At 44.2% G+C, this 27,648-nt stretch overlaps 1 protein-coding gene across 2 annotated transcripts in view; it reads left to right on the top strand.

Annotated features, from left to right (window-relative positions):
• The window catches only part of LOC144686921 (X-ray repair cross-complementing protein 5-like), a 203,304-nt gene that overhangs the window by 99,314 nt on the left and 76,342 nt on the right, over nt 1-27,648 (top strand). For both annotated transcript variants that reach the window (XR_013578020.1, XM_078552767.1), the window contains exons 9-12: nt 2,603-2,715; nt 5,287-5,349; nt 6,463-6,600; nt 6,931-7,021. Coding sequence is in view for 1 of the 2 variants with exons in the window: in XM_078552767.1 (XP_078408893.1) it covers nt 2,603-2,715; nt 5,287-5,349; nt 6,463-6,600; nt 6,931-7,021 (405 nt within the window). In the remaining variant the exon portion in view is untranslated. The remainder of the gene's footprint in view (nt 1-2,602; nt 2,716-5,286; nt 5,350-6,462; nt 6,601-6,930; nt 7,022-27,648) is intronic.

The following is a 27,648-nucleotide window of genomic DNA, read 5'->3' as shown; positions in this document are numbered from 1 at the left end:
GATGGCCCTAAATTCTCGCTGTATGTCATCACTTTTATTGCCCTGAACTGTTGCATTTTGTTGCTGCTTTTATTGTCTTGAACTCTCATGCTCTCTTGCTGCTTTTATGGCACTGAACTCTCATCCTCTGTCACTGCTTTTCTGGCCCCCAACTCTCTCTCTCTCTCTCTCGCTGCTATTATGGAACCGAATGTGGCCCCCTCTGCCCACATTTAGGACCCATATCCTGCTCTTTCCTGTCGCTTTTACTGCCCTGAATTTTCACTTTCTCTCTTGCCACTTTGATTGTCCTGAAATCTCTCTCTCTTTCGCCACTTTTGTGGCCCTCGATTCTCGCGCGCTCTCTTGCTGCTATGATTGTCTTGCACTCTCGCTCTCCCTTGGCACTTTAATGGCCCTGAACTCTTGCTCTCTCTCGCTATTTTTATGGCATGGAACTTTTGCCCTCTATCACCACTGTGATGACCCTAAACACTCGCCCTCTGATACCTGTTTGATGGCCCTGAATTCTCACCCTCTGACACTGCTTTTATTTCCCTGAACTCTCCTTCTCTGTTGCCACTTTGATGTCCCTGCACTTATGCTCTCTCTTGCTTCTTTTATGGCCCCGAACTCTCTCTCTCTCTCTCTCTCACCGTTTTTATGGCCTCAACTCTCACTCGCTTTGCCGTTTTGATGGTCCCATACTCTCTGTTTCTCTTTCACTGTTTTTATGGCCCCAACTCTCACTTCCTTTTGCTGCTTTGATGGCCCTCAGCTCTCACTCTTGCTGCTTTGGTTGTCTTTTACTCTCGCTCTCCTTTGGACCTGATGACCTCTTTTATTGCCCCAACCTCGCTCTGTGTCACTGTTTTTATGGCAAGGAACTCTTGCTCTCTCGCCTTTTTCATGGCTCCAAATCTCGTTCCTTCTTGCCACTTTTATGACCACATACTCTCGCTCACTCTAGTCACTTCAGTGGCCCCAAACTCACTTTCTGTTACTGCTTTGATGGCCCAGAACTCTTGCCATCTGTTGCTGCTTTGATGACCCAGAACTCTCACTCACTCCGCTGCTTTTATAGTCCTGAATTCTCACTCTCTCTTGCTGCTTTGATTGTCCTTCGTTTTCTCTTGGAGCTTTGATGGCCTGAATTCTCGTTCTCCCTTGGTGCTTTAATGACCCTGACCTCTTGCTCTCCATTGGCACTTGGCCCTGAACTCTTGCTGTCAGTTGCCATTTTTATTGCCTCAACCTCTTGCTCTGTGTCGCTGCTTTTATGTCTTGGCGCTCTTGCTCTCTATCGCCACTCTGATGGCCTTGAACTCTCATCATCTGATGCTGTTTTTATGGCCCCAAACTCTCGCTTTCTTTTGCCACTATTATGGCTCCCAACTCTGGCTTCTCTCGTTGCTTTTATGGAACGGAATGTCGCTCCTTCTCTCCACTTTTAGGGCCCATATCTTGCTCTTTCCCGCTACTTAGATGGCCCTGAACCCTCACTCCCGTCATTTTTATTGCCCCAAACCTTGCTCCTTCTCACCACTTTTATAGCCATGTACTCTCACTTTCTCTAGTCACTTCAATGGCCCCCAATTCTCGTTCTCTGTCGCTGCTTTTATTGGCCTGAGCTCTCATTCTCGGTCACTGCATTGATGGCCCCGAAATCTCACCATCTGTTGTCGCTTTGATGTCTTTGAACTCTCACTCACTCTCGCCGTTTTTAAGGCCCTGAAATCTCTCTCGCTCTCTTGCCGCTTTGATTGTCCTGAACTCTCCTTCTCTATTGGCGCTTTGATGGCCCTGAACTTTTGTTCTCTGTCACCACTTTTATTGCCCCCAACTCTTGCTGTTTTGATAGCCCCAACCTCTCACTCTGTGTCTCTGCTTTTATGGAATGGAACTCTCCCCCTCTATCGCCGCTTTGATGGCCCTCAAACTCTCACCCTCTGGTGCCCACTTTGAAGGGTTCAAACTATTGCTTTCTAACTGTTTTTATGGCCCTGAACTCTTGCTTTCTTTCACTTTTATTATGGCCCTGAACTCTCGCTCTCTTTCGTCACTTTTATGGCCCTGAATCTTGCTCCTTCTCGCCAGCTTTATAGTCCTGAACTCACTCTCTCTTTGCGGTTATGGCCCCGAGCTCTCGCTCTCTCTCTCTCTGTTTTTATGGCACTGAATGTCACTCTTTCTCCCCACTTTTAAGCCTTGTATGTCACTCCTTTCTGCCACTTTTATGGACCTGAACTCTTGCTCTCGCTTGCCACATTTATGGTGCCGAATCTCGCTCCTTCTCGCCACTTTATAGGCCCAAAGTCTCTCTCTGTCCCTCTCGCCACTTTTATGGCCCCTTCTTCCACCTCCTTGCTGCATTTATGGAACCCAAGAAAAGAAATTTTCAGGGTTACAGGGAAATGGCAAGAAAATGGGACACATGAAATGGTGAGTTTCACAGATGTGAACCGAATGGTCTCCTTCTCAGTTGTAACTTTTCTAAGATTCTATGATTCCAATTTCATCTTATGTGGCTTGGTATCAAATTTTGTTTAAAATGTCTATTATGAGGTGCCTTGGGATGTTTTAATTTGCTAAAGGCACTGTATAATTCCAAGTTATTTTTCAGGATTCCGCTACGGTAGTGATATTATCCCATTCTCACAAGTGGATCAGGAACAGATGAAGTATAAAACAGATGGGAAATGCTTCAGTGTCCTCGGATTTACCAAGTCTTCACAAGTAAGCAATGGTAAAAATGTATGTGTTGTGTGTCCCTCAAGTCACCAAAGCAGTTTCCTGCACATTTAACATTAAAAATCCTAACCAGCACTGTTACAGGATTCAAGAATGCAGCTCACCACAATCTTCTTAAGGGCAGTTAGGGATGGGCAATAAATGGTGCCCTTGTGAGAGATGCATATCCCATGGACGAAAAGAGTTCCAACATGGATAGGAATGCCCAAGGACGCATACAGTAACCAAACTCACCATTGTGTATAGTAACATTGCCTGGCATATCAAGTACTGGAACATTGCCTGGTATTCTGTGTACAAGGACGTTTCCCAGAATTCCATTTATGGGAACGTTGCCTGGTATTTTGTACTTGGGAACGTTGCCCGGTATTTCATGCACAGGAATATTGCCCAGCATTCTGTATACAGGAATAATGCCCAGTATTCTATACACACAAACGTTTACTGGTATTCCATGCAGAGGGACGTTGCCCAGTATTTTGTGCATGGGAACATTGTCCGGAATTCATGCATGAAGAATGTTGCCTGGCATTTTGTGTACAAGAATGATGCTCAGCATCCCATGCATTGGACAATTTCCTGGTATTTCATGTATCGGGATGTTGTCTGGTATTCCGTGTATTGGGATGTTGCCTAGTATTCCATATACAGGGAAGTTGTCTGGTATTCTGTGTACAGGAGCATTGCCTAGTGTTCCATGTAAGGGGGGCATTGGCCAGTATTCTGTGTAGGGGTCGTTGCCTGATATTGTATGTGCGGAAAGATTGCCTGGCATTCTTAAGTCTTTTTTATTCATTAGATGTGGGTGTTGCTGGCCAGGCGAGCCCACCACTAGTTGCCCTAGTTCAGAGGGCATTAAGAATCAACCACATTGCTGTGTGTCTGGAGTCACATGCAGGCCAGATTTCTTTCCCTAAGGGATATTAATGAACCAGATGGGTTTTTACAACAATCGACAATGGTTTCATGGTCATCATTAGACTAATTCCAGATTTTTATTGAATTCAAATTCCACCATCTGCCATGGAGGGATTTGAACCCAGGTCCCCAGAGGATTACCCTGGGTCTTTGGATTACTAGTCCAGCGACAATACACTACACCATATCACATTTGGTCCTGAGATGAGCTCCTGACCACACATTGGTGCCATCACTAAGACCACCTACTTCCATTCCTGTAATGTTGCTTGCTTCAACTCAACTGCTACTGAAATCCTCATCCATGCTTTTGTTACCTCTAGACTAGACAGTTTCAACGCACTCCTAACTGGTGTTTCCTGTTCTACTTTCTAAACTTGACGCCATCTAAAACTCTGCTGCCTGGGTCCTAACTCACACCTAATCATGTTTACCCATCACGCCTGTGGTTGTTGACCTACATTGACTCCCGTTAAGCAGCGTTTCAGTTTTAAAAATTTCATCTTTGTTTTCAATTCCCTGCACAGCCTAATGCCCCTCTGCCCTTGTAATATCTTCCACAACCCCAAAACCCTACCAATTCTCTGCAGTCCTTGAATTCTGACCTCTATGAGAATCCCAGATTTTAATCGTTCCACCACTGGTGGTTGTGCCTTCAGTTACCTGGGCCCTAAGCTCTGGAATTCCATCCCTAAAGCTCTCCACCTCTCTATCTCACTTTCCTCCTTAAAGATGCTCCTTAAAGCCTACCTCTTCAGCCATTACCCCGCCATATTTATTAACAACTTAGATGATGGAATAGAAAACTACATACCCAGATTTGTTGATGACACAAAGATAGGCAATCTCGCAAGCAGTGTAGATGGAAGCATAAAACAAGATGTTGACAGATTGTTAATGGGCACAACTGTGGCAAATGGATTTCAATGTTAGCAAATGTGAGGTCATCCACTTTAGACCTAAAAAGAATGAAACAGGGTACTTTCTAAATGGTGAAAAGCTAGAAACAGTGGGGCTACAAAGAGATTTGGGAGTCCAGGTACATGGATCATTCGAATGCCCTGTTGAGAGCTCTGGCCATCTGCCTTAATATCTCTTTATGTGGCTCATTGTCATACTTTGTTTTATAATACTCCTGTGAAGCACCTAGGGATGGGATATCATTTCTACATTTTAACCTTTTCTAATATAAACATATGAATTAGGAGCAGGAGTAGGCCATTCAGCCTCTTGATCCTGTTCCCTGTTCAATAACCTCATGGCTGATCAGATTGTGGCCTCAACTCCACAATCCTGCCTACCCTCTATAATTTTGGCCTCTTGTGCATTCCCAATTTTAATTGCTCTGCCATTGATGCCCATGCCTTCGATTACCTAGGCCCCAAACTTTGGAATTCCCTCCCCACATCTCTACGTCTTTCTACTTCAGTTTTCTTCTTTAAGACACTCCTTGAAACCTACTTCTTTCAGCAAGCTTTTCGTCATCTGACTTAATAGTTCCTTGTGTGGTTTGATGTTATAAAATTTTGATTTATAATGCTGCTGTGAAGCACTTGGGACATTTCATTACCTTAAAGGCAGTATCTAAATATAAATTGTAAATGCAAATTGATGTTATATATTTTCTATGAATTACAGATTTTGCGGCATTATTATGTTGGACGGCAGGTGCTGCAGGTGTTTGCTGCAAAGGATGATGAGGTGAGGACTGTGTTTGTAAGTCTCATTTTAACCAGCAGTTAAGTTTAAGTCTATTTTTCCCAGGTGCTATCCTTCCCATTTCCTTCAGTGTTTCCATATGGTTCAGTCTGATATTTAATTGAAAGTTCATTGCTGCAATGTAAGGAGAGAGTTAAAATGTAGAAATACCGATGGGGCCCAGGCTCAATGATGTGACTCCCACATGGTTAAAATTGCAGCGCTTTATTCGGAGGAAGCTGTGCTGAGGCTGAGTAAACCTGGGAATCTTATCATCCACCTCCTAGCAACTGCGTCAGGGACCATTGGCACGCAGCCTGGCTGCTGTCATTCAGTGGATGGTGCATAATAGAGACATTTGGGCCAAAAGTAATAGAAAGGCATAGGGGAAAGAAGGTGGGCGTGGGGTATGGATGAGAGTGACATCGGAATGGTAGTTAACATGTCAAGGAGCATGAACTGCCAAGGGTTACCATGGATAACTTGTGCCCTTTTTATTACTGATGTCCCTCTCTGCTGAATTTCAGTTGTTTGCACTGACTGCACCTCCACAACTTCCAATCATTTTATAAACAGTTAACTTTGGCTGCAGTGGGAGAAACTAATTATAAAGGACTTATGATTGTATGTTCATATATGATTCCTTTCTTGCTCCATGAGCATCAATGGATGTATTTAAAAGGTGGTTACTACCAGTTTGCACCTTAATACTGTGTTAAGGAATAGGTAGACAACTTTGAACAGTTCATTGCTAATTTCCTATACCTCCCAGTGAGTGGGACAATTCATACTTGGTCAGTTCTTTATGGCTTCTGTTGTCTGGACATTACCTGGACCAATGGAATATATTTAAAGCTATGCTTCAGTTGCTAAAATATTCAGCCGTGTGATTAAAGGAAGGGACTGGAATTACAGCAAAACAAATGTGTGAAGAGTCACCCTGGTATTAACTTGACCCACTTCAGATTTTGGTTAGAGATCAGAGCAATTATTTCATATAACTAATTTGCAGGGCTCCTTGCTGCCTGAGGCTCTGAAGTGTATGTGGTTTAATACTTGTAGAATTCCTTTATGTTGATATTTAAACTGCAGTTCTGTTCTTGTCTGTCTTGCCAGCATGCTGCTGTAGCCCTGTCTGCACTGCTCCATGCTTTAGAAGAACTGGATATGGTGGCGATAGTTCGTTACGTTTATGACCGTAGATCAAACCCACAAGTTGGAGTGGCTTTCCCTGTGATCAAAGACAAATACGAGGTAATGATGTCGAATTGAATTGCAAATGTAAAGACAATGTTCTTGACTTCTGAGTAAATGGAAAGAGGGAAAGTACTGAGTTTAGGCTGGAAGTGGTCACTTTTTTAAAAGAATGAACAGACAGAAATGTAAATACACCAAAGCCAGCAACTGTGAAATAAAAAGAAGTGTTCAGGTATTGGGACCGAACCTGAATTCAAGTTTGCTGTGTATCTTTAGCATTTGCTGATTTTTCTCTTTCACAGTGCTATAGAATTATTTTTAAAGCTCTTTCATTTTAGAAAACTCACTGTTGAACTAATTTTCACTGTGTTGCTCTTCTCCTTTCAGTGTTTGGCCTACATCCAACTTCCATTCATGGAGGATCTCCGACAGTTCACTTTCACTTCTCTGAAGAACAATAAGAAAGGAACAGCTTCAGGTGGGTGGGAATTGTGGACAGAAACTAACAGCTTCAGTTTTGGGGCTGTTCGTGGATGTGAAAGTGGGTACAGAAATAAAACTCTCAAAGTTTATAAACTATGTCAAACTGCCAGCAATAGAGAACAGGCTGATCAGATACAGATGGATGTGGACAGACAGGGAAGGTGAACTGACATGGGAAGTTCATTACAAGCCTACCGACTCCCACAGCTATCTCGACTACAGCTCCTCACACCCCGCTTCCTGTAAGGACTCCATCCCATTCTCTCAGTTCCTTTGCCTCCGTCGCATCTGTTTTGATGATGCCACTTTCAAAAACAGTTCCTCTGACATGTCTTCCTTCTTCCGTAACCGAAGTTTTCCACCCATGGTGGTTGACAGGGCCCTCAACCATGTCCGACCCATCTCCCGCGCATCCGCCCTCACACCCTACTCTCCCTCCGAGAACCATGATAGGTTCCCCCTTGTCCTCACTTATCAGCCCACCAGCCTCCGCATTCAAAGGATCATCCTCCGCCAATTCCACCAACTCCAGCATGATGCCACCACCAAACACATCTTCCCTTCACTCCCCCGGCGGCATTCCGCAGGGATCGTTCCCTCCGGGACACCCTGGTCCACTCCTCCATCACCCCCTACGCCTCAGCCCCCTCCCACGGCACCTTCCCATGCAACCGCAGAAGGTGCAACACCTGCCCCTTTACTTCCCACCTCCTCACTGTCCAAGGGCCCATACACTCCTTTCAAGTGAAGCAACATTTCACTTGCACTTCCCTCAATTTAGTCTACTGCATTCGCTGCTCCCAATGCGGTCTCCTCTACATTGGAGAGACCAAATGCAGACTGGGTGACCACTTTGCGGAACACCTTCGGTCTTCCCGCAAGCATGACCCAAACCTCCCTGTCGCTTGCCATTTCAACACACTACCCTGCTTTCATGCCCACATGTCCGTCCTTGGCCTGCTGCAATGTTCCAGTGAAGCTTAACGCAAACTGGAGGAACAGCACCTCATCTTCTGACTAGGCACTTTACAGCCTTCCGGACTTAATATTGAGTTCAGCAACTTTAGATCGTGGACTCTCTCCTCCATCCCCACCCCCTTTCTGATCCCCCTTTTTCCAATAATTTATAACTTTATATATATATATATATTTTTTTTTATATAAATTTTTCTTTTCCCACCTAATTCCATTATTTTTAAATGTATTTCCATCCATTGTTTTATCTCTACCTTTTAGCCTATTTCGATCCCTTCCCCCACCCCACCCCCACTAGGGCTACCTGTCACTTGCTCGTCCTGCTTTCTACCCTTAATGTTATCATTAGCACATTCCTCAGCTAATATCACCACCGCCAACACCCCTTTGTCCTTTTGTCTATGACATCTTTGGCAATCTCTTCTTTGCCTCCACCTATCACTGGCCCTCTATCCAGCCCTACCTGTCCCACCCCCCCTTCAACCAGCTTATATTCCACCTCATTTCTATATTTCTTAGTTCTGATGAAGAGTCATACGGACTCGAAATGTTAACTGTATTCCTCTCCGCAGATGCTGTCAGACCTGCTGAGTTTTTCCAGGTATTTTTGTTTTTGTTTCAGATTGCCAGCATCCACAGTATTTTGCTTTTATGGGAAGTGTAATGCTTGCTTTTCCAATCTCTCTTCATAGTTCAGTTTTCATGCCTTGGCAACATTCTTGTAAATCTCCTCTGCACTCTCTCCAGAGCAACTATTTTCTTCCTGTAATGTGGTGACCAGAACTGTACACAAAATTCCAGCTGTGGCCTAACCAGTAGTTTATACAGTTCCATCATTACACCCCTGCTTTTGTATTCAACAACTCGCCCAATAAAGGAAAGCATTCCAAATCCTTTCTTGACCACCTTGTTCACCTGTCCTGTCACCTTCAAGGACCTGTGGACATGCATTCCAAGGTCTCTCATGTCTTCAACCCCTCTCAATAACTTCCCATTTATTGAGTATCCCTTTGCTTTGTTTGCCTTTCCAAATGCATTACCTCACATTTTTTCGGATTGAATTCCATTTGTCACTTCCCCGCCCATTCAACCAAATCATTGATGTCATGCTGGAGTCGACAGTATCCTCTTCACGATCAACTACACAGCCAATTTTTGTGTCATCTGCAAATTTCCCAATCATGCCTCCCACATTTAAGTCTAAATCATTGATATATACAACAAACAGCAAGGGCCCCAACACTGAGCCCTGTGGAACACCACTGGAAACCATTTTCTATTCGCAAAAACATCCATCAACCATTACCCTTTGTTTACCCTAGATATTGCAGCTAAATACGTGGCTAAGGAGATGGTGCAGGAGGGAGGGCTTCATGTTTCTGGACAGTTGGGCTCTGTTCCAGGAAAGGTGGGACCTGTTCCGACGGGACGGTTTGCACCTGAACTGGAGGGGGACTAACATCCATGCGGGTAGGTTTGCTAGTGCTGCTCCGGGTGATTTAAACTAGATTTGCAGGGGGAGGGGAACCAGTGTTAGAGCAGATAGTGAGGTGGAGAAGGATAAAGATCAAGCAAAGAATGCATGTATAGACAGAAATCAAATGTCTGTACGTGATAGAAATGTTCTCAGGTGCATCTATTTCAATGCAAGGAGTATTGTCGGAAAGGCAGATGAGCTTAGGGCGTGGATTGGCACGTGGGTTTACGACATTATTGCTATTAGTGAGACTTGGTTGCAGGAGGGGCAGAACTGGCAGCTCAATGTTCCGAGGTTCCGTTGTTTCAGACGTGGTAGAGGGGGAGGGATGAAAGGGGGAGGAGTGGCATTACTAGTCAGGGAAAATATCACAGCTGTGCGTAGACAGGACAGCCCGGAGGGCTCGTCTACAGAGGCCATATGGGTGGAGCTGAGGAACGGGAAAGGTGTGACCACACTAATAGGGTTGTATTATAGACCGCCCAATAGTCAAAGAGAATTGGAGGAGCAAATCTGTAGAGAGATAGCAGACTGATGTAAGAAACAGAAATTTGTGATAGTAGGAGATTTTAACTTTCCACATATTGACTGGGACTCCCATACTGTAAAAGGGCTGGATGGCTTGGAGTTTGTCAAATGTGTTCAGGAAAGTTTTCTAAATCAATATATAGAGGTACCAACGAGAGAGGATGCAATACTTGATCTCCTATTAGGGAACCAGACAGGTCAGGTGACAGAAGTATGTGTAGGCGATCATTTTGGGTCCAGTGACCACAATGTCATTAGTTTTAAGTTAATTATGGATAAGGATAGATCTGGTCCTCGAGTTGAGATTCTAAATTGGAGAAAGGCCAATTTTGTGGAAATGAGAAAGGATCTAGGAAGAGTGGATTGGGATAAGTTGTTTTCTGGCAAGGATGTGTTCAGTAAGTGGAAGGCATTCAAAGGCGAAATTTTGAGAGTGCAGAGTTTGCATGTTCCTGTCAGGATTAAAGGCAAAGTTAACAGGCATAGGGAACCTTGGTTTTCAAGGGATATTGGCGATCTGGTTAAGAAGAGGAGAGAGGTGTATAGCAGGTATAGGCAACAAGGAGCAAATGAGGTACTTGTAGAGTATAGAAAATGTAAGAAAATACTAAAGAAGGAAATCAGGAAGGCAAAAAGAAGACATGAGGTTGCTTTGGCAGATAATGTGAAGGTAAACCCGAAGGGTTTCTACAAGTATATTAAGAGTAAAAGGATAGTAAGGGACACAATTGGCCCCCTTGAAAATCAGAGTGGTCATCTATGTGTGGAGCCTCACGAGATGGGGGAGATCTTAAACAGTTTTTTTGCATCAGTATTTACTCAGGAAACTGGCACAGTGTATAAGGAAGGAAGGGAAACAAACAGTAGTGTCATGGAACATATAGAGATTAAAGAGGAGGAGGTGCTTGCTGCCTTACAGCGAATAAAGGTAGATAAATCCCCTGGGCCTGACATGATATTCCCTCGGACCTTGAGGGAGACTAATGTAGAAATTGCAGGGGCCCTGGCAGAAATATTTAAAATGTCCTTAGCCATGGGTGAGGTGCCGGAGGATTGGAGGATAGCTCATGTTGTTCCGTTGTTTAAAAAAGGCTCCAAAAGTAAACCAGGTAATTATAGGCCAGTGAGCGTGACGTCAGTAGTAGGTAAATTATTGGAAGGTGTTCTGAGAGATCGGATATACAATTATTTGGACAGCCAAGGGCCGATTAAGGATAGTCAGCATGGCTTTGTGCGTGGTAGGTCGTGTTTAACGAACCTTGTAGAGTTTTTCGAGGAGGTTACCAAGGAAGTAGATGAAGGAAAGGCTGTGAATGTTGTCTACATAGACTTTAGTAAGGCCTTTGACAAGGTCCCACATGGGAGGTTAGTTCAGAAGGTTCAGACACTTGGTATCCATGGAGAGGTTGTAAACTGGATTTGAAATTGGCTGTGTGGGAGAAGACAGAGAGTGGTAGTGGATGATTGCTTCTCAGACTGGAGGCCTGTGATTAGTGGTGTGCCTCAGGGATCTGTGCTGGGACCATTGTTGTTTGTTGTCTATATCAATGATCTGGATGATAATGTCGTAAATTGGATCAGCAAGTTTGCTGATGACACTAAGATTGGCGGCGCTGTGGACAGCGAGGAAGGCTTTCAAAGCTTGCAGAAGGATCTGGACCAACTGGAAAAATGGGCCAGAAAATGGCAGATAGAATTTAATGCGGAAAAGTGTGAGGTGTTGCATTTTGGAAGGACAAACCAAGGTAGGACATACACAGTAAATGGTAGGGCACTGAGGAGTGCGGAGGAACAAAGGGATCTGGGAGTTCAGATACATAATTCCTTGAAAGTGACTTCATAGGTAGACAGGGTTGTAAAGAAAGCTTTTGGCATACTGGCCTTCATAAATCAAAGTATTGAGTATAGGAGTTGGGATGTTATGGTGAGGTTGTATAAGACATTGGTGAGGCCAACTTTGGAGTATTGTGTGCAGTTCTGGTCGCCTAACTACAGGAAGGATATCAGTAAGATTGAAAGAGTGCAGAGAAGATTTACTAGGATGTTGCCGGGTCTTCAGGAGTTGAGTTACAGGGAAAGATTAAACAGGTTAGGACTTTATTCCTTGGAGTGTAGAAGAATGAGGGGAGATTTGTTAGAAGTTTACAAAATTATGAGGGGTATAGACAGAGTAAATGCGAGTAGGCTCTTTCCACTTAGATTAGGAGAGATAAATACGAGAGGACATGGCTTTAGGGTGAAAGGGGAAAGGTTTAGGGGGAACATTAGGGGGAACTTCTTCACTCAGAGAGTGGTGGAAGTGTGGAACGAGCTACCATCTGACGTGGTAAATGCGGGCTCACTCTTAAGTTTTAAGAATAAATTGGATAGATACATGGATGGGAGAGGTCTGGAGGGTTATGGACTGGGTGCAGGTCAATGGGACTAGCGGAATAATATTTCGGCACAGACTAGAAGGGCCGAATGGCCTGTTTTTCTGTGCTGTAGTGTTCTATGGTTTCCTGTCACTGAGCCAATTTTGGACCCAATCTGCCACCTTCCCTGTATCCCATGAGATCTCACTTTCCTGACCAGTTTGCCATGTGGGACCTTGTCAAATGCCTTCCTGAAATCCATGTAGATAGCATCCGCTACACTACCCTCATCAATCCTCCTTGTTACTTCCTCAAAAAATTCTATTGTTAATAAGACATGATCTTCGTCTAACAAAACCATGCTGACTATCCCTGATCACTCCGTGTCTTTCTAAGTGACAGTTTATCCTGTCTCTCAGAATTGTTTCAAGTAATTCGCCCACCACTGAAGTCAGACTGTCCGGCCTATAATTTTCTGGCCTATCTCTCGCACCCTTTTTAAATAATGGTACAATGTTCGCAGACTTCCAATCCTCTGGGAACTCACCTGTATATGGTGAGGGTTGGAAAATGATCCTCTGAGCATCTGCTATTTCCTCCCTGGCTTCCTTCAGCAGCCTGGGATACAATCCATCTAGCCCTGGTGATTTATCCACCTTCAAGGATGCCAGTCCCTCCAGCACTTCCACTCTCACTATGCTTATTGTATCTAATATTTCATGCTCCTCCTCTTTAACTAGAATGTCTGCATCACCCCTCTCCTTAGTGAAGACAGAGACAAAATACTCATTGAGAAACCTGCCTACATCTTCTGTATCAACCCACAAGTTACCGTGCACATCTCTGATAGGCCCTACCTTTTCCTTAGCTATTGTCTTGCTCTTAATGTACTGGTAAAACATCTTAGGAATTTCTTTGGCTTTACTTGTCAATATTTTTTTTGTATCCTCTCTTTGCTTTCCTAATTTCCATTTTTACTTCAACCCTGTACATTCTATATTCCTCTAGTCTTTCTACAATATTAAGTCTTTTGTGACAAGCTTTCTTTTTTGTGTTATCTTGGCCTGTATGCTTCTGGATAACCAGAGGGCTCTAGATTTGGCAGTACTTTGTGGGAACATGTTAACACTGTGCTCGTAGAATCTCACCTTTGAATGCCTCCTGCTGATTTGACACAGTTTTTCCTTCTAATAGCTGTATCCAGTCCACTCTTGCCAGTTCACCTCTCAACTTTGTAAAATTTGTCTCCCCACAATTTAGAACCTTCAGCCCTGTGCTATCTTTGTCCTTGTCCATAATGATGCTAAATCTAACTATATGATGGTCACTATCTCCAAAATGGTCCCCCACTGCTACTTCATCCATTTGCCTAGTCTCATTTCCTAAGACTAAATCTAGAATTACACCCCTCTCGTTGGGCTCGTGACATGCTGGCTAAAAACATCTCTTGAATGCAGGTTATAAAAAGAATAAAAGGATAAAACTAAAGGCTCTGTATCTGAATGCACAAAGCATTTGAAATAAAATGGATAAATGAAGAGCGCACATAGAAGTAAATAAGTACGATTTGATAGCCGTTACAGAGACATGCAGGTGGACATGGATTGGGACCTGAATGTTAAAGGGTATAGGACGTTTAGAAAGGACAGGAAGGGAGGAAAAGGTGGAGGAGTGGCCCTGTTAGTTATTGATGGCTTCAGGACAATAGAGAGGGATCACCTAAGTTCAGGAAACCAGGATGTGGAAGCGGTTTGGGTAGAGACGGGAAATGGTAAAGGCAAGAAGTCACTTGTGGCAGTCGTGTACAGGCCCCCTAATAGTAACCACATGGTAGGGTGGTGCATAAAGGAAGAAATAATATGAGCTTGTCAGAAAGGCACGGGGCAATAATCATGGGAGATTTCAATCTACATATAGACTGGAAAAGTCAGATGTGCAAATATAGCCTAGATGAAGAGTTCATAGAGTCATAGAAGTCTACAGCACAGAAAAAAGCCCTTCAGCTCACCGAGTCTGCGCCGGTCAAACAAGTATCCAACTATTCTAATCCCATTTTCCAGCACTAGGCCCATAGCTTTGTATGCCATGGCATCACAAGTGCACATCCAAATACTACTTAAATGTTATGAGGGTTTCTGCCTCTGCCACCCTTTCAGGCACTGAGTTCCAGATTCCCACCACCCTCTGGGTGAAAAAATTCTTCCTCACATTCCCCCTAAGCCTCCTGCCCCTTACCTTAAATCTATGCCCCCTGGTTATTGATCCCCCCACCAAGGGGAAAAGTTCCTTCCTTCCTAGCATCAGGATGGTATGTTGCCTCCCTGGTGCTAGGGTCAAGGATGTCTCAGAGCGGCTACAGGATATTCTGAAGGGGGAGGGTGAACAGCCAGTGGTCGTGGTACACATTGGTGCAAATGACATAGGTAAAAAAAGGGATGAGGTCCTAAAAGCAGAATATGGGGAGTTAGGAAGTAAGTTGAAAAGTAGGACCTCAAAGGTAGTGATCTCAGGATTACTACCAGTGCCACGTGCTAGTCAGAGTAGAAATAGCAGGATATATCGGATGAATACGTGACTGAAGAGAAGGTCTGAGGGGGAGGGTTTCAGATTCCTGGGACATTGGGACCGGTTCTGGGGGAGGTAGGACGAATACAAACTGGGCGGGTTACACCTGGGCAGGACCGGGATTGATGGCCTTGGGGGAATATTTGCTAGAGTGGTTGGGGAGGGTTTAAACTAAAATGGCAGGGGGATGGGAACCTATGCAAGGAGTCAGAGGAAGGGGAGTCAAGCACAAGAACACAAGACAGAAAGGGGAAAAGAAAAGTGATATGCAGAGAAACCAAGGGCAAGAATCAAACAGGGCCTCAGTGAAAAATAGTGGGAACGGGACAAGTAATGTTAAAAAGACAAGCTTTAAGGCTTTGTGCCTTAATGCGAGGAGCATTCGCAATAAAGTGGATGAATTAACCGCGCAAATAGATGTAAACAGGTATGATATAGTTGGGATTACAGAGACATGGCTGCAGGGTGACCAGGGATGGGAACTGAACATCCAGGGGTATTCAGTATTCAGGAAGGACAGACAAAAACGAAAAGGCGGTGGAGTTGCATTGCTGGTTAAAGAGGAAATTAACGCAATAGTGAGGAAAGGCATTAGCTCCAATGATGTGGAATCTGTATGGGTAGAGCTGAGAAACACTAAGGGGCAAAAAGTGTTAGTGGGGGTTATATATAGACCCCCAAACTGTTGTGGTGATGTTATGAATGGCATTAAACAGAAAATTAGAGACACATGCAATAAAGGAACATCTGTAATTATGGATGACTTTAATATGCATATAGATTGGGCAAATCAAATTAGTAACAATACCGTAGAGGAGGAATTCCTGGAGTGTATACGGGATGTTTTTCTGGACCAATATGTTGAGGAACCAACAAGAGAACAGGCCATCCTAGACTGGGTATTGTGTAATGAGAAAGGAATAATTGGCAATCTATTCGTGCAAGGCCCCTTGGGGATGAGCGACCATTATATGATAGAATTCTTCATCAAGATGGAGAGTGACGTAGTTGATCCTGAGACTAGGGTCCTGAATCTTAATAAAGGAAACTACGATGGTATGAGGCGCGAGTTGGCTATGATGGATTGGGAAAAGTTACTTAAAGCAATGATGGTGGTTAGGCAATGGCAAACATTCAAAGAGCTCATGGGTGAACTGCAACAATTGTTTATTCCTGTCTGGCGCAAAAGTAAAACAGGAAAGGTGGCCAAACCATGGCTTACAAGGGAAGTTAAAGATAGGATTAGATCCAAGGAAGAGGCATACAAAATAAAAATACCTGGAAAAACTCAGCAGGCCTGACAGCATCTGTGGAGAGGAACACAGTTAACGTTTTGAGTCCGTATGACTCTTCAATAGAACTAAGGAAAAATTGAAAAGAGGTGAAATATAAGCTGGTTTAAGGGGGTGCGGTGGGACAGGTAAAGCTGGATAGAGGGCCAGTGATAGGTGGAGATAGCCAAAAGATGTCATAGACAAAAGGACAAAGTGGTGTTGAAGGTGGTGATATTATCTAAGAAATGTGCTAATAGGTGACATTAAGGGTAGAAAGCAGGACGAGCAAGGTACAGATAGCCCTAGTGGGGGTGGGGTGGGGGGAAGGGATCGAAATAGGCTAAAAGGTAGAGATAAAACAATGGATGGAAATACATTTAAAAATAATGGAAATAGGTGGGAAAAGAAAAATCTGTATAAATTTTTGGGAAAAAAGGGGGATCGGAAAGGGGGTGGGGATGGAGGAGAGAGTTCATGATCTAAAGTTGTTGAACTCAATATTCAATCCGGAAGGCTGTGAAGTGCCTAGTCGGAAGATGAGATGCTGTTCCTCCAGTTTGCGTTGAGCTTCACTGTAACAATGCAGCAAGCCAAGGACGGACATGTGGGCATGAGAGCTGGGTGGAGTGTTGAAATGGCAAGCGACAGGGAGGTCTGGGTCATGCTTGCGGACAGACCGAAGGTGTTCCGCAAAGCGGTCACCCTGTCTGCGTTTGGTATCTCCAATGTATCCATGGAGAGGTTGTAAACTGGATTCGAAATTGGCTGTGTGGGAGAAGACAGAGAGTGGTAGTGGATGATTGCTTCTCAGACTGGAGGTCTGTGACTAGTGGTGTGCCTCAGGGATCTGTACTGGGACCATTGTTGTTTGTTGTCTATATCAGTGATTTGGATGATAATGTGGTGAATTGGATCAGCAAGTTTGCTGATGACACTAAGATTGGAGGCGTTGTGGACAGCGAGGAAGGCTTTTAAAGCTTGCAGAGAGATCTGGACCAACTGGAAAAATGGGCCAGAAAATGGCAGATAGAATTTAATGCGGAAAAGTGTGAGGTGTTACATTTTGGAAGGTCAAACTAAGGTAGGACATACACAGTAAATGGTAGGGCAATGAGGAGTGCGGAGGAACAAAGGGATCTGGGAGTTCAGATACATAATTCCTTGAAAGTGACTTCATAGGTAGACAGGGTTGTAAAGAAAGCTTTTGGCATACTGGCCTTCATAAATCAAAGTATTGAGTATAGGAGTTGGGATGTTATGGTGAGGTTGTATAAGACATTGGTGAGGCCAACTTTGGAGTATTGTGTGCAGTTCTGGTCGCCTAACTACAGGAAGGATATCAGTAAGATTGAGAGAGTGCAGAGAAGATTTACTAGGATGTTGCCGGGTCTTAAGGAGTTGAATTACAGGGAAAGATTAAACAGGTTAGGACTTTATTCCTTGGAGTGTAGAAGAATGAGGGGAGATTTGATAGAAGTTTACAAAATTATGAGGGGTATAGACAGAGTAAATGCGAGTAGGCTCTTTCCACTTAGATTAAGAGAAATAAACACGAGAGGACATGGCTTTAGGGTGAAAGGGGAAAGGTTTAGGGGGAACATTAGGGGGAACTTCTTCACTCAGAGAGTGGTGCGAGTGTGGAAGAGCTACCATCTGACGTGGTAAATGCGGGCTCACTCTTAAGTTTTAAGAATAAATTAGATAGATACATGGATGGGAGAGGTCTGGAGGGTTATGGACTAGGTGCAGGTCAATGGGACTAGCGGAATAATATTTCGGCACAGACTAGAAGGGCCGAATGGCCTGTTTTCTGTGCTGTAGTGTTCTATGGTTCTAATGTAGAGGAAACCGCATTGGGAGCAGCGAATGCTGTAGACTAAATTGAGGGAAGTGCAAGTGAAATGCTGCTTCACTTGAAAGGAGTGTTTGGGCCCTTGGACGGTGAGGAGAGGGGAAGTAAAGGGGCAGGTGTTGCACCTTCTGCGGTTGCATGGGAAGGTGCCGTGGGAGGGGGCTGAGGCGTAGGGGGTGATGGAGGAGTGGACCAGGGTGTCCTGGAGGGAACGATCCCTGTGGAATGCCGCCAGGGGGTTGAAGGGAAGATGTGTTTGGTGGTGGCATCATGCTGGAGTTGGCGGAAATGCCGGAGGATGATCCTTTGAATGCAGAGGCTGGTGGGGTGATAAGTGAGGACAAGCGGGACCCCATCATGGTTCTGGGAGGGAGAGGAAGTTGTGAGGGTGGATGCGCAGGAGATGGGCCGGACACGGTTGAGGGCCCTGACAACCACTGAGGTATACAAATTGGCCAGGAAAAGCAACAGGCCTGAGGATTGGGAGCAGTTTAGAATTCGGCAAAGGAGGACCAAGGGATTGATTAAGAAGGGGAAAATAGAGTACGAGTGTAAGCTTGCGGGGAACATAAAAACTGACTGTAAAAGTTTTTATAGGTATATGAAGAGAAAAAGATTGTTGAAGACAAATGTAGGTCCCTTACAGTCAGAAACAGGGGAATTTATAATGAGGAACAAAGAAATGGCTGACCAACTAAATACATACTTTGGTTCTGTCTTCACAAAGGAAGACACAAATAACATACCAGAAATGTTGGGGAACACAGGGTTTAGTGAAAGGGAGGAACTGAAAGAAATCAGTATTAGTAGGGAAATGGTGTTGGGGAAATTGATGGGATTGAAGGCTGATAAATCCCCGAGGCCTGATAATCTACATCCCAGAGTACTTAAGGAAGTGGCCCTAGAAATAGTGGATGCATTGGTGGTTATCTTCCGAGATTCTATAAACTCTGGAACAGTTCCTACAGATTGGATGGTAGCTAATGTAACCCCACTATTTAAAAAGGGAGGTAGAGAGAAAACAGGGAATTATAGACCAGTCAGCCTGACATCGGTAGTGGGGAGAATTGTAGAGTCCATTATAAAAGATTTAATAGCTGAGCACGTGGAAAACAGTGTCAGAATCGGAGAGAGTCAGCATAGATTTATGAAAGGGAAATCATGCTTAACAAATCTACTAGAATTTTTCGAGGATTGTATTGAGATGGATAGAAAACTGGTTGGCAGGCAGGAAACAAACAGTAGGAATAAACGGGTCTTTTTCTGAATGGCAGGCAGTGACTAGTGGGGTACCACAGGGATCGGTGCTGGGACCCCAGTTATTTACAATACATATTAATGATTTAAATGGGAGAACTAAGTGTAATGTCTCCAAATTTGCAGATGACACCAAAGCTGGGTGGGAGGGTGAGCTGTGAGGAGGATGCAGAGATGCTTCAGTGCGATTTGGACAAGCTGAGTGAGTGGGCAAATGTATGGCCGATGCAGTATAATGTGGATAAATGTGAGGTTATCCACTTTGGTGACAAAAACAGGAAGGCAGATTATTATCTGAATGGCTATAAATTGAGAGAGGGGAATGTGCAACGAGACCTGGGTGTCCTTGTACACCAATCGCTGAAGGTGAGCATGCAGGTGCAGCAGGCGGTTAAGAAGGCAAATGGTATGTTGGCCTTCATAGCCAGAGGATTCGAGTACAGGAACAGGGATGTCTTGCTGCAATTGTACAGGGCCTTGGTGAGACCACACCTGGAATATTGTGTGCAATATTCTCCTTATCTGAGGAAGGATGTTCTTGCTATAGAGGGAGTGCAGCGAAGGTTTACCCGACTGATTCCTGGGATGGCGGGACTGACATATGAGGAGAGATTGAGTTGGTTAGGATTATGTTCGCTGAAGTTCAGAAGAATGAGGGGGGATCTCATAGAAACCTATAAAATTCTAATAGGACTAAACAGGTTAGATGCAGGAAGGATGTTCCCAATGATGGGGGAGTCCAGAACCAGGGGTCACAGTCTGAGGATACGGGGTAGACCATTTAGGACTGAGATGAGGAGAAATTTCTTCACCCAGAGAGTGGTGAACCTGTGGAAAATGTTGCCACAGAAAGTAGTTGAGGCCAAAACATTGTATGTTTTCAAGAAGGAGTTAGGCGAAAGGGATCAAAGGATATGGGGAAAAAGCGGGAGCAGGCAATTGAGTTGGATGATCAGCCATGATCATAATGAATGGCGGAACATGCTCGAAGGGCCGAATGGCCTACTCCTCCTAGTTTCTATGTCTACCCTATCTGTGCCCCTCATAATTTTATACACTTCAATCATGTCCCCCCTCAATCTCCTCTGCTCCAGGGAAAATAACCCCAGCCTATCCAATCTCTCCCCATAACTAAAACTGTCCAGCCCAGGCAACATCCTGGTAAATCTCCTCTGCACACTCTCCAGTGCAATCACATCCTTCCTATAATGCGGATTCCAGAACTGCACGCAACACTGTAGCTGTGGGCTAAGCAGCATTTTATACAGTTGCAGCATAACCTCCCTGCTCTTACATTCTATGCCTCGGCTAATAAAGGCAAGTATCCCATATGCCTTCTTAACCACCTTATCTACCTGTCCTGTCACCTTAAGGGACCGGTAGACATGCACAGCAAGGTCCCTCTGATCCTCAGTACATCCTAGGGTCCTACCATTCATCGTGTATTCCCGTGCCTTGTTTGTCCTGCCCCAGTGCATCACCTCACTCTTATCCGGATTAAAATTCCATTTGCCACTGGTCAGCCCATCTGACCAGCCTGTCTATATCCTCCTTTAATCTAAGGCTATCCTCCTCACTATTTATCACCCCACCAAGTTTTGTGTCATCCATGAACTTACTGATCAACCCTCCTTCATTCAACTCTAAATCGTTTATATATACCACAAACAGCAAGGGACCCAACACCGATCCCTGTAGAACCCCAATGGACACAGGCATCCAGTCACAAAAATACCCCTCGACCATTACCCTCTGCTTCCTGCCACTCAGCCAATTCTGGATCCAATTTGCCAAATTGCATTGGATCCCATGGGCTCTTACCTTCGTTATCAGTCTCCCATGTGGGACCTTATCAAAAGCCTTGTTGAAATCCAAGTAGACTACGTCAAATGCATTGCCCTCATTTACACACCTGGTCACCTCTTTGAAAAATTCAATCAAATTGGTCAGACATGACCTCCCCTTAACAAAACCATGCTGACTGTCCTTGATTAATCCCTGGCTCTCTAAGTGTAGATTAATTCTGTCCCTCAGAATTGCTTCCAATAGTTTCCCCGCTAGTGAGGTTAGACTGACTGGCCTGTAGTTCCCTAGTTCTTGAATAACGGTATCACATTGGCTGTCCTCCAGTCCTCTAACACCTCTCCTGTGGCTAGGGAGGTATTGAAAATTATTGCCAGCGCCTGGGATACATTTCACCTGGGCCTGGAGATTTGTCTACTTTTAAGCCTGCCAGACCACTTAGAACCGCCTCCCTTTCTATGCTAATTTCTTCAATTATATCACAGTCCTTCTGCCTGATTTCCATACCCACATTGTTCCTCTCACTTGTGAACACCGACACAAAGTATTCATTTAAAACCCCACCTACATCTTCCGGCTCCACACACAAATTACCACTATGGTCCTTAGTGGGCCCTACTCTTTCCCTAGTTATCCTCTTACTCTTAATGTACTTGTAAAATAGAATGGGCAGAATTTTGCCCTTGGCGGGCGGGCTCGGCACGGGCAGGCAGGGGCGGTCAGGAAGCCGTCCGCTGCCCACGATCGACATTGCACCTCAGTGTCACACTGGGGGTGCCAGTTAAAGCCCGCCCTGCGTGAAATGTGAGCAGCAGCACTGAACGCAGTCTGCGTGGGGGCGGGGAGGAGGGCGAGCGGGCCGAGCACAAACTTCGAGCATGCGCGGGAGTGAGCGCTGCATAATCTCCTTGAGGCATGAGCAGCCTCAGGGAGATGAAGAGATATAACAAAAGATAATAAAGAAAATAAAAATGTAATAAAACATGTCACATGAGCAGGAACAAGTTATTAATTAAGTTTTCAAACTTATATTATTATTTGCTTTTGGAAACCTCATTCTGCTTGGCCTTTTCGCCTGCCCGCCAACCATTAGGTTGGACGGACAGTGAAAAATTTAGCTTAATTGATTATTTAATGGCCTTAACAGGACTTTTACTTGTCTGCAGGCGTGCTGTCGGCGTGGGCCCGCCAACTGAGCTATCGCGCAACTGTGTGTTGATGTCAGCACGCTTGGCCGACTTCAGCGCGCATCATTTCACGCTCGAGTGGGTCCGGTCAGAGAGGAAGGTATGGGTCTAAATGCAGACTAGGTGACTGCTTTGAGTAACACCTTCGCTCAGTCCGCATGCCCTGTCTCCTTCTGCGCAGCCAATTTCCTAACCAAGTCAATAATCTGCCTTCAATTTGTAAAGGGGACTAGTGAGACCACATCTGGAGTACTGTGTACAGTATTGGTCACCTTATTTAAGGAAGCAGTTCAGAGAAGGTTTACCAGACTAATACCTGGAATGGGTCTTACGAGGAAAGGTTGGGCAGACTAGGCTTGTATCTGGCTGACAAGTGCCCGTGTCCTGATGGACTTCATCCTAGGGTCTTTAAAGAAGTGGCTAGTGAGATAGTTGATGCATTGGTTTTATTTTTCCAAACCTCCCTAGATTTGGGGAAGGCCCAATTAGATTGGAAGATGGCAAATATAACTCCATTATTCAAAAAGGGAGGGAGACAGAAAGTGGGAAACTACAGGCTAGTTAGGGAAAATGTGAGAAACTATTATTAAAGAAGCTATAGCAGGGCCCTTGGATAAGTTCAAGGTAATCAGGCAGAGTCACTATGGTTTTGTGAAAAGGAAATCATGTTTAACCAACTTATTGGAGTTCTTTGAGGAAGTAACATGTGCTGCGGATAAAGGAGATGTACTGTACTTAGATTTCCAGAAGCCATTTGATAAGATGTCAAATCAAAGGTTATTGTGGAAAATGAAAGCTTATGGTATAAGGGGGTAACATATTGACATGGATAGAAGATTGGCTAGCTAACAGGAAGCAGAGAGTAGGCACAAATGGGTCTTTTTCAGGTTGGCAAGATGCCATGAGTGGTGTGTCACAGGGATCAGTGCTGGGACCTCAACTGTTTACAATTTATATAAATGACTTGGATGAAGGGATTTATGGGATGGTTGCCAAATTTGCTGATGACACAAAGATAGGTAGGAAAGTAAGTAGAGAAGAGGACAAACGGAGGCTGCAAAAAGATATAGATAGGTTAAGTGAGTGGGCAAAGATCTGGCAAATGGAGTATAATGTGGGAAAATTTGAAATTGTCCATTTTGGCAGGAAAAATAAAAGAGAAGCATATTCATCTAAATGGTGAGAGCTCTGAGATGCAGAGGGACCAGGGTGTCTTAGTGCATGAATAGCAAAAGGCTAGTTTGCAGGTACAACAAGTAATTAGGAAAGCTAATAGAGTGTTATAATTTATTACAAGTGCAATTGAATACATAAGTAGGGAGATTATGCTTCAGTTGTACAGAGCACTGGTGAGAGCACATCTGGAGTACTGTGTACAGTATTGGTCACCTTATTTAAGGAAGGATATAACTTGGTTGGAAGCAGTTCAGGGAAGGTTTTCCAGACTAATAACTGGAATGGGTGGGTTGTCTTATGAGGAAAGGTTGGACAGGCTAGGCTTGTATCCAATGGAGTTTAAAAGAGTCAGAAGCGATTTGATTGAAACATATAAGATCCTGAGGGGTCTTGACAGGGTGGATGTGGAGAGGATGTTTCCTCTTGTGGAAAAATCTGGAACTAGGGGTCACTGTTTAAAAATAAGGGGTCACCCATTTAAAACGGATGAGGTGAAATTTTTTCAGTCAGAGGGTTGTGAGTCTTTGGAACTCTCTTCCTGAAAAGATGGTGCAAGCAGAGCTAAGGCAGAGGCGGATAGATTCTTGGTAAGCAAGGGGGTGATAGGTTATTGGGGGTAGGTGGGATGCAGATTTCAGGTTACCTTCAGATCAGCCATGACCTTATTAAATGGCGGAGCAAGCACGAGGGGCTGAATGGCCTACTCCTGCTCTTTGTTTCTATGTTCGCATGTTCCTGTCGCTTGCCATTTCAACTCGCCATCTTACTCTCATGCTAACATGTTCATCCTTGGCCTGTTGCAATGTTCCACTGAAGCCCAACGCAAACTGGAGGAACAGCACCTCACCTTCCGATTAGGCACTTGACAGCCTTCTGGACTTAACATTGAGTTCAACAACTTCAATCCATCAACTATCTCCTCATCTTGACCCCCTTTTTTAATACAATTTTTTTCCCCAACCACAGGGTCATCTGTCACTTGTTCTTACATTTTGCTTTCACATAGCGCTGACCGTTGTTCTACTATTAACATATTCTGCTATCTTACCTTTATGCCATTATCAGTACCTTCTTTAGTCTTTAACACTGCCATTAACGCCCCCTGTGTCCTATGTCCACGACATCTTTGTCAAATCTCTCCTATCCATCTATCCCTGAGCTTGTACTTTGCTCCACCCCCTCTTAAACAGTATAAAATCCATCACATTACTACCTCTCTTTAGCTCTGAAGAAGTCATAAGAACTCTAAACATTAACTCTGTTTCTCTCTCCAGAGATGCTGCCAGATCTGCTGAGCTTTTCCAGCATTTTCTGTTTTTATCCATGTTTGCTGATGAGTCAAAAACAGGTGACATTGTAAGGAGGTGATGCTAGATCAAATGAGATTGATAGACTCTTATTAAACAAACACATGAAGGAATGTGAGACAAAGGTGGGTATTTGGTGTTAGGTCACAGATGTTATGAACAGCAGAACAGGCTTGTGGGGCTAAATGCCTACTTCTATGTTCCTGTGAATTCTCTACCTCAGAGGGTTGTGGATACTCAAACATTAAGTATATTCAAGACTGAGATTGATAAATTTATGACAGGTGTCAGGTAGAAAATACAATTGAGAACCAAGCTGAATACTAAAGGTTCAGAGGGAAGGCGAAAAAGCAAATAAGAGAAGCAAAGAGGAAGTATGAAAAGAGACTGGCAGCGAACATGAAAGGGAATCCCAAAGTCTTTTATAGATATATAAATAGGAAAAGGATGGTAAAAGGAGGAGTAGGGCCGATTAGGGACCAAAAAGGGGATTTACGCATGGAGGCAGGGACATGACTGAGGTCTTTACGAAGGAAGAAGATGCTACCCAAGCCATGGTGAAAGAGGAGAAAATTCATTCACTAGAAGGGTTTAAAAAATGATAAGGAGGACAGGCTGTCTGTACTAAAAGTTGACAGGGCAGCAGGACCAGAGGAGATGCATCCAAGGATACTGAGGGAAGTGAAAGTGGAAAGTGCAGAAGCACTGGCCATAATTTTTCAGTCTTCCTTAGTGGCAGGGGTGGTGCCAGAGGACCGGGGAATTGCAAATGTTACTCCCTTGTTCAAAAAAGGGTGTAAGGATAAGCCCAGCAAATACAGATCAGTCAGTTTAATTTCGGTGGTGGGGAAGCTTCTAGAAACTATAATTCGAGACAGAGTTAATAGTCAGATGGACAAATGCAGGTTAACTTAGGAGAACCAGCATGGATTTCTTAAGGGAAAATTGTGTTCAACTAACTTGCTGGAGTTTTTGAAAGAGGTAACAGAGAGTGTTGATGAGGGCAATGCTGTTGATGTGGTGTACATGGCTTCCAAAAGGCATTTGATACCGTGCCGCATAACAGACTTGTGAGAAAAGTTATAGCTCATGGAATAAAAAGGATAGTAAAAACATGGATACAAAATTGGCTGAGTGACAGGAAACACAGAGTAATGGTTAATGGATGTTTTTTGGGCTGGAGAAAGGTTTGTAGTGGAGTTCCCGACAGGTTAGTGTTGGGACCCTTGCTTTTCCTGATGTATATTAATGACCCAGACCTTGGTGGACAGGGAATAATTTCAAAATTTGCAGACGATTCAAAACTTGGAAGCATTGTAAACTGTGGGGAGGACAGTGTGGAATTTCAAAAGACATAGACAAGTTGATGGAATGGGTGGATAGGTGGCAGATGACAGTTCAGTGCTGAGAAATGTGAAGTGATATATTTTGGTAAGAAGAACATGGAGAGACAGTGTAAGATAAAGGGTGCTACTCTAAATGGGTTGCAGGAGCAGGGGTACCTGGGTGTATAAGTGCATAAGTCATTAAAGGTGGCAGAACAGGTTGAGAGAGTAGTTGATTAATAAAATGTACAGTATTCTATGCTTTATTAATAGGGACATAGTGTACAAGAGCAAGGAGGTTATGTTGAAGTTGTATAAGGCACTAGTTAGACCCCAGCTGGAGTATTGCACCCAGTTCTGGGCCCTGTATTTTAGGAAGGATGTGAAGGCATTGGAGAGAGTGCAAAAGAGGTTTACGAGAATGGTTCTAGGGATGAGAAATTTCAGTCATGAAGATAGATTGGAGAAGTTGGACTGTTTTCCTTGGAGAAAAGAAGGCTGAGAGGAGATTTAATAGAAGTATTCAAAATCATGAGGGGCTTGGACAGAGTGGACTGGGAAACTGTTCCCATTCATGAAAAGATAGAGAATGAGAGGACACAGATTTAAAGTAATCTGCAAAAGAAACAAAAGTGATATGAGAAAAAACTTTTTCACACAGCCAGTAGTTAGGATCTGGAATGCACTGCCTGAGAGTGTGGTGGAGGCAGGTTCAATCGAGGCATTCAAGAATGAATTAGATGAATAGAAACAATCTGCAGGGTTACAGGGAGAAGGCAGGAGAATAGCATGGGTGAGATGTTCATCCGGAGAGCCGGTGCTGACATGATGGGCTGAATGGCCCCTTGCGCTGTAACGATTCTGTGATTTTTGGACTCTGAGGGAATTGGGGGTCTGGTTAGCTCAGAGTTTGGTGCTTAATAACGCTGATGCCATGGATTCTGTCTCCATTCTGAGGTAGTTCTTGAGAACTACCTCTTCGATTGTCCCATTGTGATATCATGGCATAGAGACGGGTGGAGAACCATGATTAGCAATGTTCAGACACCGGAGATGCTATATGAAGAGAGAGAGAAAAGAAGAAAGGGATGCGAGGATCAGGCAAGAAAGTGGCATTGAGGTCAAAGATCAACCATGATCTCATTAAATGGCAGAGGAGGCACAAGGATTCATATGGCCTACTACTATTTCTTCTGTTCTAACAGTCTGATTCAATCTATCCTGTCGCACCTATCCTGTCTGCAGAACTTTAAACATATAACCAGTGAACAGGTTATTGCTAAGCAAGTGCCGCTTGATAGCACTGTTGATGACCCCTTCCATTACTCGCCTGTGTTGTTCTAATGGCAAAAATCAATTTTGCAAGTCATCCAATGTTTCATTCTTTCACAGATGTGGACGTACATCCATATGAACATATATGAATTAGGAGCAAGAGTAGGCCACTCAGCCCCTGTAGCCTGCTCTGCCATTCAGTAAGATCATAGATGGTCTGATTGTAACCTCAACTTCACATTCCCACCTAACCCTGATAACCTTTCA

This window comes from Cetorhinus maximus, chromosome 11 (assembly GCF_964194155.1).
Source record: "Cetorhinus maximus chromosome 11, sCetMax3.hap1.1, whole genome shotgun sequence".
Classification (NCBI taxonomy): domain Eukaryota; kingdom Metazoa; phylum Chordata; class Chondrichthyes; order Lamniformes; family Cetorhinidae; genus Cetorhinus; species Cetorhinus maximus.
This window is presented reverse-complemented; position numbering and strand designations above follow the sequence as displayed.